The 18,794-nt window shown below is 46.0% G+C and overlaps 1 protein-coding gene across 1 annotated transcript in view; it reads left to right on the top strand.

Moving 5' to 3' along the window:
• DSCAM (DS cell adhesion molecule) overlaps window positions 1-9,256 on the top strand; it is a 471,096-nt gene extending 461,840 nt beyond the window's left edge. The window contains exon 33 of the mRNA XM_036381451.2: window positions 8,261-9,256. Within this exon, the coding sequence (XP_036237344.1) occupies window positions 8,261-8,604 (344 nt within the window). The 3' untranslated portion in view covers window positions 8,605-9,256. The remainder of the gene's footprint in view (window positions 1-8,260) is intronic.
• The last annotated feature ends 9,538 nt before the right edge of the window (window positions 9,257-18,794 follow it).

Raw genomic sequence — 18,794 nt, 5'->3', positions numbered from 1 at the left:
CCAAGCAGGAGGGGATCAGTTGTGCAGCTGCAGCAGCCCTGTGAGGCTGGACATCCACATGGCTTATCCATAAGGTCTAAATCTATCTGACCCCTGGAATTAATCAATTTCTCCTTCCTTACTCAGCTCAGTGTCAGAAAAGCCCTTAAAAATACATCAGTATTCCTTAAAGTTCCTTCTGGAAAGGACAAAGCATCTGGCAGGTCCTTTGAAAGTGCAGCACTGTGTGAGAGACTAAAGTTCTGCTTAGAGAAATGCAAACCAAAAACGTGCTTCAATTCCTGTTCCATTAGATCTTCCAGGAAGAGGTAACAATGTGATAATCAAGGCTCCTGCCATCCTCTCAGGCAGCTGCACAGTCTGTTGTGTCAGTGGAGTTCAGATGGATGATCTCAGTTCAGCTACAGCAGTCATGCTTTTGCTTTAAGACATCTTGATCAAAGGCTTTTTCTTGGAATCAGAAGGCTTAAATCTAAATAACAAAATGAATCACCTTTTAAAAAAGAGAAAAAAATCCACATTAGTTGGAATCCTCGTTTTCAGTCACTTAAACCTAATCTCCAGTAAGTAGAAATCAATTTAAAGTCTTGCTGGAATCAATAGAGTCAGTGATTTATAGCAGTAGCAAATTTGGCTCCTGAACTACAGATTTCCTGATACCCTGGTGTTCTTTAAGAGATAACTCCAACAATTGTAGTCAACAGCAACTGTTGTTTTTGTTTTGCTCTGTGAATCACAGCTGGTATTTTGAGTATTTTTATGAAAATGCCAGTTTTAGCAGACTGCAATGTGAAACATCTAACAAGGTGTTGTGCATCTCCAAACCATCCATGAGGGTGCAGTTTTTGTGCAGAGAGTTACAAAGTACAGCCCTGCAGGCTTGACAGGGAATTCTGATATCTCCAGCTAGAAATGGGAAACCTGGCTATTTCTTTTTCACCTGTTTAGGTGAAAAATGTATAAACAGCATAAGGGTGGGGTGTGTTTCTGCCTGCTGAAACACAGAGAGAAGCACATGAGGATGTGATGCTGTGGGTCAGAGAGCCAGGAAGGGCAGGGTGGCAGCTGAAATGAGTCCTGCATTCAGTCAGTTTAAAAGCACCCCCCAAATGCTGAGCACTTTCATCATTTTCCTGGGCACCTGGGCAGAGGCTGAAGCTGCTCTGGAGAAGGGAAGGGCACGTGCCTGCTCTCACAGCAGCTTTTTCACTCGTGAGGAAGCTGTGCCCTGCCTCCTCCTTCCTTCCTTCCTTTCCCCTTCTGCTGCTTGGCTGTTCTCAGACCTTCTGCCATTTGTTCTGGATCACCTCAGAGGATTATTAAATCCAGTTTTTTGTCTTGAAAAAGTGGCCTCAGTAGGAGCCTGTGTGTGCTGGTAATGGTGTGCTCCTGTCAACAGAGAGGGAGGTGAGATTCTTACTAATATGGCCAGTCAGAAATTTGCATATGGAAATTCCATCTCCATTTCCATTACTGATCAACACTGGCTCTAGAAAGTGGAGCTCTGGCATTCAAGGCACTCTTCAGAAATTTTTACTCTACTTGTGGCATTTTGCTGCGAGAAAATAACAATTGTCCAATAAATTGGGAAGGCATCTCTGCACTGAGCAGATGCTGGGACCTGTGTCAGCCAAGCAGGGAGGTGCAGGACTGATCCTCTTCACCCTCCCTTCTTGGCTGAGCAGGACACAGGGCCAGGCTAAGCAAATAATTGGCTTTATTGCTCATTAGGTGTGTTTATCCCTGGTGCTGCAGAGCCCTGCAGGTGAGGGGACGGTTTCGGCGCAGTGCGGACCCGAGATGGACAGGGAGGGAGCACCAGCAGGATTCCAACACTGACAGCAGCAATTGTGAGAAATGTTACTGCTGCTATCAGCCTGGCTTCAGACCAAGCTGCTGCTGTCCAAGAAAGCTTTGCCTGCTAAGTTTTTAATGGGGTGTCAGTTCTGGATGTGACAAAGGCCTCTGAGCATCACTTACACTCGTTTTTTTCAGCAAAGCCTGTCACCTCATCCTTGCAAACTCTTCACTCTTTCCTTGTTTCTAATGCAGGTTTTCCTTTATAGACAGTCTTTGTCCTGAAAAACAGCCTGAGAGTAGCAGCAAAGGCTTCACTGATTTATTTACTGTGCTAGGGAGCTGGAAAAACCAACTGTAATTTTTTAATCAGCATAAACCTGAGCTTGGAACTACGTCAGCAGCTCTGTCTCCTTTGCTTCCTTTCAAAGGAAAACACAACATCCCATCAGTGCTTCCCCTTCCAAAGTCAGCAAAGCCAGGAGATGCCCAGCAGAGTGGGACTCCATCTGCACAGCACTTGTACACCCCCAGCACTGCACAAGGTCATAATTCGCTCCTAAATCAACATAATTACATCAGCACCTTCCCTGAGCTAACAGGGCTGTAGGGACTCAACCCTGGCATGGTTTTTGATCCCATGGAATCATCCCAGAGAAATCTCAGAGAGCTTTGTCGGGTCCGGCTGTCTGTCTCTGCCCGACACGGGTAGGGTGGTTCTTGGGTGGCACGCCTTTCAAAGGACGAGTCTGGACTCTTCAGCTTTTGATCTTCAGATTGTTTATTGTTTCTTATCTACAAAATTTTCTGTCTGCCCAACAGAGGTCTGATCTGCAAGGCAGCCAAGGGCACTCTGACCGCCCACAGGGCAGTCATGTCTTTTTATACTAAAATCTACGTACATGATATTTACCTTTATTTTCCAATAGTTTTCACCCATGTTAGCAAGTGCACCTTCACCATAAACCAATCCCCAAGTGCCAACATCACCACAGAGATGGAAGACAAGAAGAAGAAAGAAGAAGGACGAGACACGCCCTGATCCCTCCATCTTGTCTCCATAACCCCCCTGTACCAAAAACCTTAAAGTCTATATTTCACCCTCTAAATGTGTCCTCTTTACACCTTTCACTCTAAAGTGATTCTCTTGTCCTCAAACTCTTGTTACTCTGTGGATGGATCAAAATCAAGCCACCAAACACTCTTGGCAACATTCCAGGATTTCCGAGACCCCCCAAGGGTTCTCCTGGCATCTCTGGACATCGGGAACGATGTGCTGAGATCCCACAAGCTTTTCTCCTGCCCACTCACCTCTTGAAGCAGGATGTGTGAATGCCCTGTTCGAGCAGCCTCATCCTTACCTTTGTTAAATAAAACACCCTGTCACAGTCACCAGCCCTGCTGCTCAAAACTTTCTGAGATAATCTCTCAAATAGCACAGAATTTCCTCCACATGGCAACCACAACTTGAAAACCCTCAGGCTGTCACCCTCACTGATGGTATCTCTGTTGGAGTGTTGTGAAGACAAATTGCTTTTGCTTTAGTGGAGGCTCTGATTCATGAGAAAATGCATTGACCTCTCATGTAAAAACTTGGTAAGAGCATCTTTTTTTGCAGTCTGTGATGATCCTTGAATTGAAAATAGCACAAATCCTTAGAAAATTTTTTTATCTGGAGTAGATGAAAGCAAAAAGAAAAACACCATGCAAGCTCTCTGGCATTTGAAAGAGGAATGAGGTAAATCTTTTGGGAGAAAGGAGTGCTCCTCAGCTTGGTTTAGTTCTGCAGATGAGACAGCTATCTTGAATAAAATCCAAGAAAAATTCAGCAGTGATGTTTTTCCCTGCATGTAGCCTGTCAAAATTCATCCCACCCCTTCCCACACCTGAAGCTGACCTCTGGAATAGGGCTAAAAATGTCTGGGTTTTGGTTTTGTTTTTGTTTTCCTTTTTGTTTTTGCAAAGTGTTTTATATCAGCTTAGTTGTACTGAAATAAGGATAATTTATTTTTATTCAGTGTTGCATTAACTCAGAAAATATTTCCTTTTTGGTAGAATGTTTTGCTTATTGTAAATATCACAGTAAGTGATTTTTAGCATTTGTTTACAAATATTTACTTCAACTAACATTTTCTTAAATGTACTATACTAAATAATTCATTAGAGGGTTGGCCATTAAGAAAAAAAAAAAAAAAAGACTGAGTTAGCTCTGGCTTAAATTGCAGCATTCAGATTTGACTGGGTGCTCATTATTTCTGTACAAAATCAAGGTTCTTATAAAGCAAATTCTCCTTTCTTAAAAAATTGCAGAATCACTGAAAGGTCAGGATGGGAAGGGACCTCTGAAGATCATCCAGTCCAAACCCCATTTTTAAAAATGCATCAGAAAAATGTAGTTTTAGAATGTCTTTTGTACTAATTAAGCCAAAATGCATGAATTATTAAACATGCTCATTTACAGTGCTCATGCACTTGAAAGGTTTGCTTTCATTACTAATAAGGCACAAACATAGCTGAAAAGAGGTAATTAGAGCATCAAAGGCAATGAACCATCCTGAAACTTCATAATGTTTTGCCCAAAAAAACATCATTCAGCTGAACAGCAAGAAACCAAAAAAATGCCTACACTGTTGTGTCCAGAGGATAAGAACCGAAGTCTTCCCAAGCAGCTCCAGAGATACAGCAAGAAACCTTTTTCTCTGCTCAAAAAATACCTTCAGAATTGATGTAGGAATGGCAAAGGTGAACCCCTGTGGTTACATTTCAAAGATTGTGTTTTCAAGTCAGAAACCCATTAGTTCTTCTAAATCAAAGACTTTTTTTTTATTTTTTTTTTTTATTTTCATCCTGCAACACCGTTTCAACCCTGGCACAGAAGGAAAAAAGTTCCATTCTCAAAATTTTTCTTTGCCAGTGATTTTAATAATGTGCCCTGTTTTATAAGCAGTTGCAGGGAGAGATGCTCCTTGCAGATGAGAAGGAGCAGTGACGCTTTTCATGATGGGAAAATGTGTACATCACATCAAATAATGAGGGCTCTGCATAAGCCATGGCAGAGACTGTGCTTTGAGTACCCAGCTCTGGAGAACAAGTTACACTCTGTGGTTTCTCATTACTGAAATCCTGCTGGAACTTTGCCCCCAGACATTTAGAAAATTGCAGTAAAATGACTGCGTATTGTTTACACAGATTATTGACTATGCTTTCTTATGTAGATTTAAAGAGGGGGGGAAAAAGATCTTTTTTACATAGCTCCAAGCTCCTAAATACACTTGAGAAATGTCTAGACAGCAGCTTGAAAACCAACCTCCATCTCTGTAAGGTTCAGTGCTCATCTTTTTTGTAGTCCACTGATACCCGTGGCTCTCAAGAAGCAGCAAATGTGCCAAGGCACAGGAACAGCTCCGTGAGGGACCCACGGGGAGCTGTCAGTGAGCCACGCTCCAGCTGCTGCTCCACACCAGCTCCTTCCTGGAAAGCCAACCAAAAAACAAGCAGAAAATGCAGCAGAAAGAGGGAGCAGGTGTGAAATGTCCTGGGCGGTGTTAACAAGGCAGTGGCAGCCCCTCCCAGGCAGTGGTGGGTGACAGACACCTTTGGGAAAAGGCCGATTGTTGTGGGAACTGGAAACATGGAGGGGTTTGGGTTAGGAGGGAAGGTAAAGATCATCCAGTGCCACCCCTGCCATGGCAGGGACACACCTTCCATTGTCCCAGGCTGCTCCCAGCCCCAGTGTCCAACCTGGCCTTGGGCACTGCCAGGGATCCAGGCATGGAATTCTATCCCAGCCCCTGCCCACCCTGCCAGGGAACAATTCCTCATTGCCAAGATCCCATCTAACCCTACTCTCTTTTAGTTTAAAGCCATTATTCCTTATCCTATCACCCCAAGTCCTTGTCCCAGGTCCCTCTCCAGTTGTCTTGGAGCCCGTTGCACTTGAAGGGGCTCTGAGGTCTCCCTGGATCCCTCTCCTCTCCAGGCTGAACAGCCCCAGCTCTCCCCTCCTATCTCCACAGCAGAGGTGCTCCAGGACTGGGTTCAACACAGAAAATTTTTCCTTTTCTGCTGGGGCCGAGGGATCCCAGTGGAGCATGGGAATGGGAGAAAAAAACCCCTTTTTGACCCCAGGAGTCTCTAAACATTCCTGGCAAGAAGGAAGTCAACACTTTGGCATTAGAATTAGTCCCAAAGCTCTCACTCCTGCTGTTGCCATCTCAGAGGTGCATTTTGCTGGCCCTGACAGTGAAACCCCCACCCCTGAGAGAGCCAAACCAAGCTCCCCAAAACCTCCATTGGACAGAGGGCAGAGATGTGGGGAGCAACCCTCTCACTCCTACACTCCTACCTCTCTCCCTCTGGGGAGGAGTGGGGTAGGAACAGAACATAATTCTCCAGAATATCACAGTGCTGCACAAGGCACAGCCACAGGGAGCAGGTGACACAAGAACTTCCCATCCTGGCTGTCTCCTCCCCTCACAGGTTTGCTCCCTCTTTGGAGCAAACCAACCCAAAAACTGCATTTTGGAAGGACTTGCACTACAAGGGGATGCAGAAGCAGAAGAGCTGATGTGACCAGGGGGTCTGGGTGCCAAGGGGACAGGGCAGGTGTTGGACAGCACGGATGTGCCCACGGGCAGCTTGGCTCAATGCCTGGGGAGAAGTGCAGTGAGTTGGTGCCTCCCTGCTCACACAGAATCACAGAATCACAGAATAATGAGGTTGGAAGAGACCTCTAAGAACATCAAGTCCAACCTATGCCCATAATCTCAACCAGGCTATAGCACCCAGTGCCATGTCCATGTCCTGCTGTCCTTCACCCCAGCAGCAGCAGCAGCAGCAACGCTGCTGTCTCAGCTGAAGCAGGTCTGACATGCAGAGTTGTGCTTGGCATGAAAGGTACTGCAGGAGAATCAGGCAAACCAAGGAGTAAAACCCATTAAAGTTAACACCACCCATTTCTCAAGAGGCAATCAGTGTGATTACCATGAGAAACCTCCCCCTCTCCCTCCAACTCCACGGTGTGTGTCAGGCTCATCTTGAGATACTCCCATCTTGCTCCACGGGGGTAAAACACCACGTGCTGTGAGCCTGTGCTGGAGATGCATCCAGAAAAAAACATATGTTGCTAGACTGTGCCTGAGGGATTTCTATAGGAATAAACAAGGATTCTGGCCAAATGCAACTCCTCAGCAATTCTCTGTCTGTGACCTGGAATTACAGATAGAGCAGATGCTGTTGGTCTTTTAGCTAAGACTTGCAGTGCCTTGACTTACGTGGGAAAGCAGAGGACCTGTTTTATTTTAGGTCATTGGACAGCTTTTAGCTGGGCTAGAAAGAACAAAATTGTTATACATAGTTTTATGATGAAGAACTGCTTTCCTGGTCTGTTGTTTATGCCACTGGCACAGGTCAGCCTTAATTTCTCCTGCTGTAAATAGCTCATGGAGAGCTACACAGGTGGTGTGGTGCCAAGAGTCTCCTGCTTTAAACATTCAGGATGCATCCCATCTGTAGATGAGGCTCTGGGTTTGATATCAACCATAAAAAAAGCAGCTCCATACCTGCAGAGATCTGTAAAGAAAGGAAAATACTGTTCTGAATTCTCCTGTAACTGTGCTTTTTTTTCATGCATAGGTGAGGTTACACCATCAAATATTTTTAGAAGGGAATGTCGTTATGTGCCTGATTGCCTCTCATTTCCTTGAAGGAACATCATGAATGCCTAACAGGCCCAGGAATCGGGGGAAATAATGAATAAGAGGTTTTCTTGACAATACAAAATAGAAAGTTGATGCAAGAGCTCAGATGCCAGTCTCAGTGCATTTTGTTACCACAAAACCAGCAGCATCTTGGTGGTCACAGTGGTAAAAACTTATTAGTGAATTAAATACAGTGGTGATGGTGGACAGTTAAATTTTGTTATATGAGGGCAAGAATGTTTCTGTTTTATTCAGAAATCTCTTGAAGACTACAGCCTTAACACTCTTGCATCCATTTTAAATAGTTTAGTCATTCTGCTCAAGACTGGGGCTCATTAATTGGGATCGTGAAGGTTTCCATTTAAAATGGAAAATAAAAATCGGTAATTTACTGAGCCTCCACATTTTCCAAATTTTTGACAAAAGAAAACCAAGACCTTTTCAGATTTTGAGAAAAAGCTCCTGGTCTTTTCATTTTACCTCCTTCATGCTGCGAGTGCATGTAAAGAACACTGCACTCCTCATTCCATTGTGAAAGCAAATATTAAGAGCGAATTCTTGTGGATATGCCCAGAAGGAATTTGTTGCACAATTCTGTAGGATCATAGCACAGTAAATGGCTTTCAGATAGTCTATCAATGATGAATTCTGATCACAGATCCTCCCCTTTGGCGGCCAAACCACCTCAAGTCTCTCCCGCCAGGCGAGCGTCGCGCAACGCACGACCCAGAATAAAATCTCACTTCTCCCTTTTGCCTCCCCAGGTGATCTCATGCATTTGCCACCCTACCTTAGGATGGACTTTTTATTGAACCGTGGCGTGCAGGGCACGAGCAGAGACCTGGGTTTGGGGCAAGCCTGCTTGGAGCCACAGAAAAGCCGAACCTTGAAGCGTCCCACCGTGCTGGAGCCGATCCCCATGGAGACATCCTCCACGAGAGATGTCCAGTCATGGCAACCTGGTGCTGTGGCAACGTTACCTCAGCGAGAAGGAGCTGAGCTAGGACAGGCTCAAGCAAAAATGAGCAGCTCCCAAGAATCCCTGCTGGACTCCCGGGGCCACTTGAAAGGAAACAATCCCTACGCAAAGTCTTACACCCTGGTATAACGAAAAGAGCATGGCTGGACAGTGGCTGTAAATATTTACACTGAAAAACAAAACAAAACAAACAAACAAACAAAAAAAAGTCCAATGAAAGCTACCTTTTTTTTATTGAATTCCAATATTTATAATTAAAGAAGAAGATTGCCAAAATATTTGACAAAAAAAATAATAATATGAACGACAGACAGTGCAAAGACTCTCTTGCTTTTTTTCTGTCTGAGTGTGAGCTTCATCTGACTGGACATCTGAATTTTTGGGTAAAAGAGTCCAGTTTTCTGATCTTCACAAGCGTTTGTGTTTTTACTGATTTTCTACGAAGTGCATGGAGACTTAACAAAAACATTTTAACTGGAAGTTCCATCAGACAAGATTTAAAAGGGAAAAAAAAAAATCACAAAAAAAAAAAAAGAAAATCACCCTCTTTGTGAATTCAACAGGAACATTGATTTGGAAAAACGAAAAGTCTTTTGTCATGTTTGCACTTTTTTTTTTTTAATTAGAAAATGGGTCCTTGATTGTTCTTTTTTTTTGTTGTTAATTAGGATGAGTGATGTCAGTGGAGTGAGGAGATTGATTTGGGTTTTTTTTTAATATTAATTTAATGAGACACTCTTTGCATTTTGTCTATGCGAAATAAAAGGGTCTTCTGCCTTTATTTGTGATGTCTGCTTCCATCACCTTTTGCTGTGGTTTTCCTAAAGGGTGATGATCATGTCAGTGCCATCCTCTGAGTAATGTCTTCTTGTGCCTTGGGAAAAAAGGAAAGGAACTCAGGGGTCACCTTTTTTGGAAAAAAATTGGGATTCACTTTTTTTTCTGCCATGGGGCAAAGAGGCAGAAGGGTGCAAGCCCTGAGTGCTCTGAACCAAACCCACCCTGGACTCTCAGCATTTGCTCCATTTCACACCAGCAGGCTTTGGTTGAGCTTCAATATTTTTTTGGATCACAAGAAATGCATTGACGTTACTTTGCTTCCTCCTTAGAAATGGATCTTTATTCCATTTGGGAGCAGCTCTTATGGAAATTCTTTGCTTACGTAAGGACCGGGGTGGAAAAAAACCAACAACTTTTCCCATAATAGGAAAAATGGGAGGAAAAAAAGTTATTCCAGGTCTTTCTCTAGAGGAAAAAAAAGCTTGTTACGTGGGAGCTGTCAGCTCGTATTACTTTGTTGCATCCTCTGATTCCATGAGAAGTGATATTGCTTGTTTTATGCAGAGCATAAATGATTGAGTACCAAAGTCAGTGTTTTTAACACAAAAGCCTCGCTGAGTGCCTCCTTGTGTGTGTCCTGGCCACTCGTGTGTGCCCTGGCCAAGGCAGCACGGAGCAGAGCATCCCAAATTGGTGCCAAAACGTTGTTCAGCACTGGCTGGAGATGCCAGCTCTGCTCTGGCAGCAGCAGAGCTCGGAGTGCTGGGGCAGGGTGGGAGCTCCCCAGGATTTCCGTGGCTGGGGGCACTGATAGCACAAAGATTTCTGCACCGTGCTCAACTCAGAGTGTTCTAAAACACAAAAGTGCAGCAATGTGTGGTTGTTTTGTCGCTGTTTTTAATGGGATTGTGCTGTTGAAAGGGCACTAAGTGAGCCAAGTACTTTAAGTGTCTTGGAATGAACCAGGTTGTGCTTACACCCATAGCTTTGTGAAGCCCAAGGGCTAAAGGTCTGCAGAGCTGAACAGAAGAGGCCAGATGAAGACATCTCCAAGGTATGTACTTCTCCTAGACCTGCAGATTGCTGAGATGTCACTCAGTTAAGGGATCATTCCCCATCTAGTCTGCATGTCTGACCAATATGCTCAAAAATCATTTAAAAAAATTTTAAAGTACACCAAAAAATAAACAAATCAAACCAACCCCCCCCCCCAAAAAAAAACCTAAACAACAACAAAAAAAAAAGCAACAGCCAACCCTTTGCCTCCAAACCAGAAATTAAAAATGAAATGTTAGGAATTACCCATAAAGTATTTCCAAACAGAATGAAGTAACTATCTATTATCACTCTGTTTTAGTTGATATGGGGGTGTTCAGTCAAAGGTTGGGCTCAATGATCTTGGAGGTCTTTTCCAAGCTTAACAATTCCATTGAAAAAAGATTAAGCTATTCATTTGCTTTAGTTTGATGTGTCATTTCTTTTTGCCATAGAGAAAAATGGTGTTAATAAGAACCTAATTAAAACATGCAGAAAGAAATTTCTTTTACTATTTCCCATTGAAAAAGCACAGAAAATGAAACTTTTATAGAAGATTTTGGGGCAATTCAGTCCTATTTTATTCCCTCAAAAGTCTTTCTGCTGTGCTCAGCTTGAGGTGGATGGGGCATTAGCACTGCATGTAGAAATAAAAATTGATTTACTCAGTAGCATTCAGGACTTTTGAGTCTCCAAACACTTTCATATTCTATATTCAAAGCTTCCTCCTTGTCCTCTGCAAAAAGGTGAAAAGCTTTTGGACAAAATTGAGCTTTGCTACATTTGTTCCTGTGGCTCTTGGCTTCCCTCAGGCACAGGGGTGATGGGTCCTGTGGCTGCCCATCAAAACTTCAGTGACAGGCAAGAATGAACCAGCAGTGGAGGCAGGAAACAGCCACATTTTAAACTCCTGGTGCCTGCTGATACTGGAAATATTCCAACATCTCCCTACATCTACATTTGGCTGATGATCTGGAAAAGTGTCAACCGTCCTTGACTTAATGAGACTTCCTCCTCATCTGTATTCAACGTGCCTGCTAATATCCATCCTCCTTATGAACTGAGGATGCCTTTGGGGGGCTCATATTCAAATAAATCCACTGCAAGTCTCCTGCTGGTTGAAATCAGAGTGGAACTGGGCTGCTGCTTCCCACAGGAGGCCGGGAGCAGCGGGAGCCTGGCTCGGTGCCCGCATCCCGGCGGATCTGCAGCGCGAGCAGCTGTAAACACAATGTCCTGGTTTGAACAGACAGGTGTTTGCTGAGGAAGGCAGGAGCCTCCCCTCAAATGGAACATGTAAACCCCCTCCCTCTGAATTAATATAGTTTTGAAATTAAGGGGCTCTCAGGCAAAGATATGGGAATAGGAATAACAGTTCTTTACTAGGAAAATTAAAAATACAAATGTAATAGTACAAACAAAAACAAACCACTGCCAGAGTCAGACCATGCCCTGTCCCCCTGTGTGTCAGGGTGGGGGCACAGCCCCATCCCATGGGGGCTCAGCCCTCCTGCAGTGCCAGCTGTGGCTCTGCTGGAGCAGGGATCCTGCACAAGGGGGGAGTTTTCCTCTGCAGCTCCAGGGCTGCTGGAGATGGGCCTGGGCTCCCTCTGGCAATGCAGGGCAGCAGAAGCTGCTCCTCTGGCAATGCACTGGGCAAAGGCTGCTGGGCTGTGCCAGCACCTCAGATTGGATCCAGGTAGGAATGCTTGGCTCCTCCCCTGTGCGCAGCATCTCCCCATGGGATGATGGGATTGGATCGGCCCTGCAGGGACACTCAGTGGCCATGGACAGCAGAGATCTCCTGCAGGGAGGATTGGCTGTGGGAGAGAGAAAGAAAAAACTGCCCCATGGACAGCAGAGAACTGCCCCAGCTCTGACAGATGGAATAGAACACACAGCCCCATTTCCAGCCTAAGACACACAAGCACAGTGCCCTTGGCTCAGGGCTTTTATTGGCTTTTCATCTTCCCAGCAGATAGATAAACATGGGGCAGGGGCTCACAGGGCCTACCTGTCCTACTCCCATCCAGTCCAGGCAGAGGGATCTTTTCTTGGATCAGGGCAGCTGGGAGCAGCTGAGCTCCTGCTGGATACACTGAGCTGCAGGACCCAGGTGACAGGAAAAGAGCTGATGTGTCCCTGCCAGCACCATTTTAAACATTGGAAGAGAACCATCAAAATCCATGGATCCTGCATGCCTGTATCCTGGCATTGATATGCTTAGAATTGTGGAATCATTAAGGTTGGAAAAGCCCTCCCAGCCCATCTCGGCCAAGCTGTGCCTGATCCCCACCTTGTCCCCAGCCCAGAGCACTCAGTGCCACCTGCAGGGGACACCTGCAGGGCTGGGCACTGCAAAGCTCCCTGGGCAGCCCCTGCCAAGGCCTGAGCTCCCTTTCCATGGGCAAATTGCTGCTGCTGTCCAAGCTGAGCCTGCCCTGGCCCAGCCTGAGGCCGTTCCCTCTGCTCCTGTCCCTGTTCCCTGGGAGCAGAGCCCGACCCCCCCGGCTGTGCCCTCCTGGCAGGGACTTGTGCAGAGCCACAAGGGCCCCTGAGCCTCCTTTGCTCCAGCCTCAGCCCCTGCCCAGCTCCCTCAGGGATTCTCCAGCCCCTGCCCAGCTCCGTTCCCTGCCCTGGACACGCTCCAGCCCCTCCAGGGCTCTCCTGCAGGAGCAGAACTGGGCCCAGCCCTGGAGGGGCTCTCAGAGCCAGCACAGAGGGACAATCCCTGCCCTGCTCCTGCTGCACACACAATTCCTCATCCAGCCCAGCTGCCAGGGTCCTCTTGCCCACCTGGGCGCCCCTGGGCTCACCACTTCCCCCATTGCACCAAATTCCCTCTTGGAAAATATTCATAGAAGTGAAAACAGCAGTTGGCATCAGCAGGAGCTCTCCAAAGGAAAGCCCTGAAGGTATCAGAACATCAAGGTATCAGTGTGAGCACTTCTTGCACAAAACTGTGACTCCATCTTGGTCCCCAGGGCAACTGGGGACTTTACTTCAAAAGATGAATTTAAGAACTAAAATTCTTCCCTGTCTTCTGTCTCCTAGAAATCATACCTCCTGAGAGAGACTCACTCCTTTTCACATTACACTTTTCCTCAAACCCAACCTCAGCTAACCCTTTAATGACTCACAGCTAGCAATTAAGTCTCCCTTTTTGTCTCAAGTGAGTTAGCAACTCCCTCACTCCTGCCTTTTCTAAGAACCCTTTTTTCCTTTATTCCATCACCGTTTCATTTAAATTGTCTGATTAACACAACTGCAGTTTAACTCAGTAGAGCTTTTTCCTCTCCTTGTTTTCAGGTTGAAATTTGCTTTTCCTATCCAGAACCAAAGAAATTTTGGCTGTTTAAATGTTTATCTTTTGGTCATTTAGTTTTAGCCAGGTGAGTTCCACAGCACTGGTACCATAGCTAAGAAGAGTTAGGAGGTTGGAGTAGGGTGAGGTATTACTCCACCAAATAACACAGTTGAAAAAAAAACAAAACCACCCTGGGCTGCCATTCGGGACAAAGGAGAGTCCAGAGGAGTTTTGTGCAACCAGATTCTCCATTTTCCCAGGTAGTTGGAGGGATGTTACCCATCCCTGGCTTGCAGGTGGGCAAGAGGCCTCTTCTTGAATCCATTAATTCAGATTTTGATACCCAAAACTCACTTTGGCAGCACAGCCAGGTTGGGTTTTTGCTTGGGTTTTTATTTTGGGGGGGTATCTTTTTTATTCTGAAGATATGAACAGCCAAGAAGTGGGAAAAAGGGGCAGCTGGACACACAAACTCTGCCAGCACATTTTCCTGAGCAGGCTGAAAAACTCTCCCAGGGAAGGAAGCTTTATTTTAAAAGGAAGGAAAGGTAAAAAGAAGAAAAAAAAAAAAAAAAACCAACCATGCAGCCTGCTCATAGTTTTAGTGCTAGTCAGGTTATTTTAGGTCACAGCAGTTGCTTAATGGGCTCTCTTGGTTGACTATGAAGCATTCCAGCAGGGAAAAGAGAGTGCTTTTCACCATTAATTTTCTCTGAGCTTGCCTGAGCCTCCCAGGGGAGAGCTCCCCTCCCTGCCCAGAATGAAAATGCCTTTGTAGGGAGTGCAGGAGCCCAGCACATCCTGCTGACACTGCTGGGGGGTCCTGCAGGGCACCTCCCTGGGGAGGGGGCTGGACTTTCCCAACCATTCCTCCTTTTTCCACAGTCACTGGTGTGCTCATTGCTTTCAGGATTTCAGGACAGAAGGTGCTAGAATGGACAAAAAAGGCTCTATAACTGTTTTCAGGGTTGACAAAAGCCCTGCAAGCTTCCCAGCAGGGAGAAATCAGCATGGGAGAGTTTGGCATGGGGGCTTCACACCTTGCAGCACTCTCCTCCTGGCTCTGCCTTCCCAGATTAAGGATTTTCCCCTTCACAGGCACCTGATTTTGGGGCCAGATGGTGGGCAAGGGGACAAGTGACAGGGAGGACCCTGAGACAGAGCTGACTGAACACAGCCACAGTGAGAAGGGACAGATTTCCCTCCTGTTGGAGCAGCCACCTGAGCATAAAATGCAGACCTGTGTCCCTGAAAAGTGTTTTCAGGTATTTGTCCTGGTGCTGCTGGACACACTCAGAATTTCTAGCCAGTGACCCTTTAAATTATTTTTTTTATTAATAGGATATATGTGCACATGAAAGATTTTGAAATCTCTGTTACTGAGCACGGGAGAAAATGATCCCTGCCCTTGCCCATGGGACAGTAATGCCAACACCAGTTTCTCACAGTGCCTAAGCTAAAAAACTGCTTTGAGAGAGATTGGCAAGGTCCCTGTTTCTACACTGGAATCACCAATATTTCATCCTCTCAGCCTGTCAGAAAGCACAACCCACCCCCTCCAGAGCTCAAACCTTTGGACTCGTATTTAATTGGAAGTGAGAAAGATAGGTGTTTCATAAAAAGATAGCACATAATGGTGAGAGAAATCCACAACACAATGGCAAGAAAAGGTGGGAAACCTGAAGAAATGCTGTCATTAAGGCACCTTGTCATCCCAGCAGTAATATGATTTTGGAATATTGCCCAAGCTCAATCAAACCACATCTTTGCACCTTTTCTTTGCACCTAAAGTTTTCCTGTATGCTTTCTTTAGGGGCTCCAGTCTCAGTGGGGTAGCAAAATCACCTGATTCAACACTTTGCCAGGGAAAGCAGAAGTTTCAGGGCTATTTGCAGTGCACTGGATGCTTTGGGTGGTGTGGGGAGGGAAGAGAGCCTTGCAGCAGGGGCTTGGAAATAACGAGCACATATTGAAACATTTATTGCCATCATTTTTCCACTGCCTATGGCTGATCCTGCAGATTTTCCCTGAAGAAAACACGCGAACAGCTTGACAATCCTCTCTCCTCCCACACCCTTCAGGTCTCATCCTTTCTCCCCAGCCCATCCTGCCCTCAGTTTTCAGAGGGTTGAAGAACCTCAGTGCAGCTGCCTCTGGATCCTAGGGAACATCTTCCTCCCCTCCTCTCTGCTGGCATCTCCCAGTCCCTCTCACACCCCAGGCTGAGCTCTCTCACCCCTGGTGCCCCTTCCTCTGGCACCCACCACCCTGCTTCTGTAAAACCACAAAAGTGGGGCCAGGGGCTCCCCACGGCCAGGACAAGTCTCGGTGCAGACCATTCCCAAAAATCCTGGAGCCTGAGGCACAGACAGCTCAGCTCTGATGGAGAAGGGTCTGTCCAGAGGCTGGAAATCAAACAGCCACCCTGCCTGCAGTGCCTGACTGGCCAGCAGCTCCCAGCTCTCCCAAGAAAAGCACTCCTGTTTCATTGGAAAGAATAAATAACCTGGCAACGTTAAAGACCTCACCTTTACTCCCAGGTGAGGGCAGGTCTGCTGGAGCCCTCCCAGCTCTGGGCACGTCTCACTGTCACCTCTGGTCTGCCTGGAGAGCCAGAGATGTGCAGGAAAAGTGGGAACTCACTGAGACTCTGGTGGATTCAAATAAAATTCTACCAAAAAACACAAGGCAGGGACATTTCTGCTCGTGAATAGAAGCATTAGAGAGCTGTAAGGTTCTGCTCTGAACCAGATTCCTCACCTCTGTGTAATTGCTCCAGCATTAGTAATAGTAAAATTACATGCTTCCATAAAGAAATTTAAATTAAATGTAACCTAAATCTATTTAAACTTTAAAACACTGAGCTCGTGCCACCTGTTCTTCCTATAGAACAAATTATATTTAAGCCCCAAGGTCAGCAGCAGAGGGAAAGCTTAATTAAAGTTGATAGCAGACTACATAATCACACCTGAACCTACATACAAATAGATGAAGAAGCACCAGGAGCCATCAATTTTATTCTGATATCCTTGCCTGGGCTCTAATAAGATTTTCCTTTTAAAATGGCAACAGCTTCAGTTGCCTTTCATCTTACACAGTACAGGAGGGAATGGATACCTTGGCAAGCTGCTCTCCACCAACCACAAAAGCTCCTTCATTAGTCTCTGACACGTTGGGCCATAGCTCTTTGCACTTCTAATTAAAATATCATCTCTGAAGGTGAACCCTCTCCAGTATTTGTAAGCAGAATCACCTCAGGTGGAGGAGCCAACGCGCTCGGGAACACAGAATTGATGAGGTGCTGCTAAAAATAGCTCTGCAGCTTTCCTGTCACTTCAAAGAGAGCCAAGACAACTCTCCAGAGAGAGCGTGAAGCTCGTTTCAGGTTTCATTGGAGGGGGATTTGGGACTGAGCAGCTGGAAAAGAGTGTTTGTGACCCCACAAGGGGGTCGGCTTGCAACACGCGGGGTGGGTTTGGGATTTAGGCTGCTCTTCCCTGGCCCTGGAGCCCAGCACAGCTGGATGGGGTTTTCAGGGCAAACAGGGGGAGCTGGAGCACTGGGAAGGGGTGGGATTGAGGGCTGTTTGTGGTCAATGTGGCCTTGCAGAGCCAGGTGTCACCTGGCTCATTATGGTGTGGACAGGTTCCCCAGAGCACCAGTGCTCTTGGCCAAGATCCTGTCCCAGTGACCATCACAGCCCTGCTGGGCACGTGGGACAAGGGAGCAGGGACAGGGGCTGAAACCACAGCAGCAGCTCCTTCCAGCCACACCACTCTGCAGGGCTTGTCTCAGCCCTGTGTGTGCACACAGGAAAATCTGAATTTTTCTGGACCACCCTTGAGCCAGCGTTGCCCTATCCAGGAGACGATTTCCCCTGGTTATCTTTGTAAATTTTTTTATTCTATTCTTTCCCCCTCACAGCATCAAGTTGAGCTCCTTAATCCATTCAGCAGCAGATCACAAGTCAGGGACTTGAGAGACATAAGCTCAGGGCAAGGTGAAGGGAGTAATTTACCCTGAGTAGAACTGGAAGAGAAGAAAAAGAATTGGCTGTAGTCTAAATGCTAGGAAATTTCTGCATCAAACCTTAAAGGTATAGAAAGCCCATGATCTCCCCTCACAGCTGTGAACCACTTCTCAGGTCCACATTCTGCATTCTCATCTCTGATGAGAATTCTCACATTCACATTTCTGCATTCAGAGCTGTCCCATCCCTTCCAGAGCAAACAGGAACCCCACAGCCACTACCATAGGTGGCACATGGAAATGGTCAGTGTTTTCCACCCCAGGAAAATGCAGAAAGCTTTGTGCCAGAGCTGCCAGTGTCAGGAAGAACAGGTTTGGTACAAAGATTACTGCTACTAATTGTGACTGTTCTCAGTAGATTTGTTCCAGCACAGCCTGATGTTTAGGGATCTCACTGGAAAAGTCCACACAGTGGACGTAAAATTTTCATGCCAGTCTCCTATTTTCAGTAACAACCAGCTTAAAAACAATCTGGTTTCCTTCCAGTTCAATCAGCAGGCCCAAGATGAATGAGAGTTATCTTCATCTGAGGTTCTGAGGCCAACAAAACCTCTCCTGGCATTCCAAGCAATGGCTACCAAAGATGCCTGTTGGTAGCCTCTTCTGATTTGGAGTCCAGCAGAGTCTTGTGGGGTTTCAGCTTCTAGGTGGGGTCTTTAAGAGTTCCTTCCCAACACCCAGGCAAATCTCCAGCCTTTGGGTGACCCTGGACACTTGCCTCAGTTTCCAGGAAGCAGCCCAAGCCACCATGTGTAGCCACAACAGGCTGGGATCAGAAAAGAAACATTTGCATTTATGGTTTTGCAGGTTTTTCCTTATAAAATGAAGTAAGGCAAATTTCAGGATTTCCATTCTCCTGGGAAGCTGCAGATCTCTTTTCCCTGAGAGGCAAACACAGGGTTTCCAGCACTCCCATTGTCTAAGAGGAAAGAGTGGTTTTGGCCACATCCAGTGATGAGCACACTGACAGATTTTCTCTGTGCTGCTTTATCTGGTGCCTTGGTTTGAACACACAGGTGTCTGCTAAGGAAGGCAGGAGCCTCCCCTCAAATGGAAAATGTAAATGAATTATTATAGTTTTGAAATTAAGGGGCTCTCAGGCAAAGATATGGGAGTAGGAATAACAGTTCTTTATTAGGGAAAAATAAAAATTAAAAAAAAAATGCAC

The sequence above is a fragment of the Molothrus ater genome, chromosome 2, assembly GCF_012460135.2.
Source record: "Molothrus ater isolate BHLD 08-10-18 breed brown headed cowbird chromosome 2, BPBGC_Mater_1.1, whole genome shotgun sequence".
In the NCBI taxonomy this organism is placed as follows: Eukaryota; Metazoa; Chordata; class Aves; order Passeriformes; family Icteridae; genus Molothrus; species Molothrus ater.
Note: the sequence above shows the minus strand (reverse complement) of the source record. Positions and strands in the feature narration are given on the sequence as shown.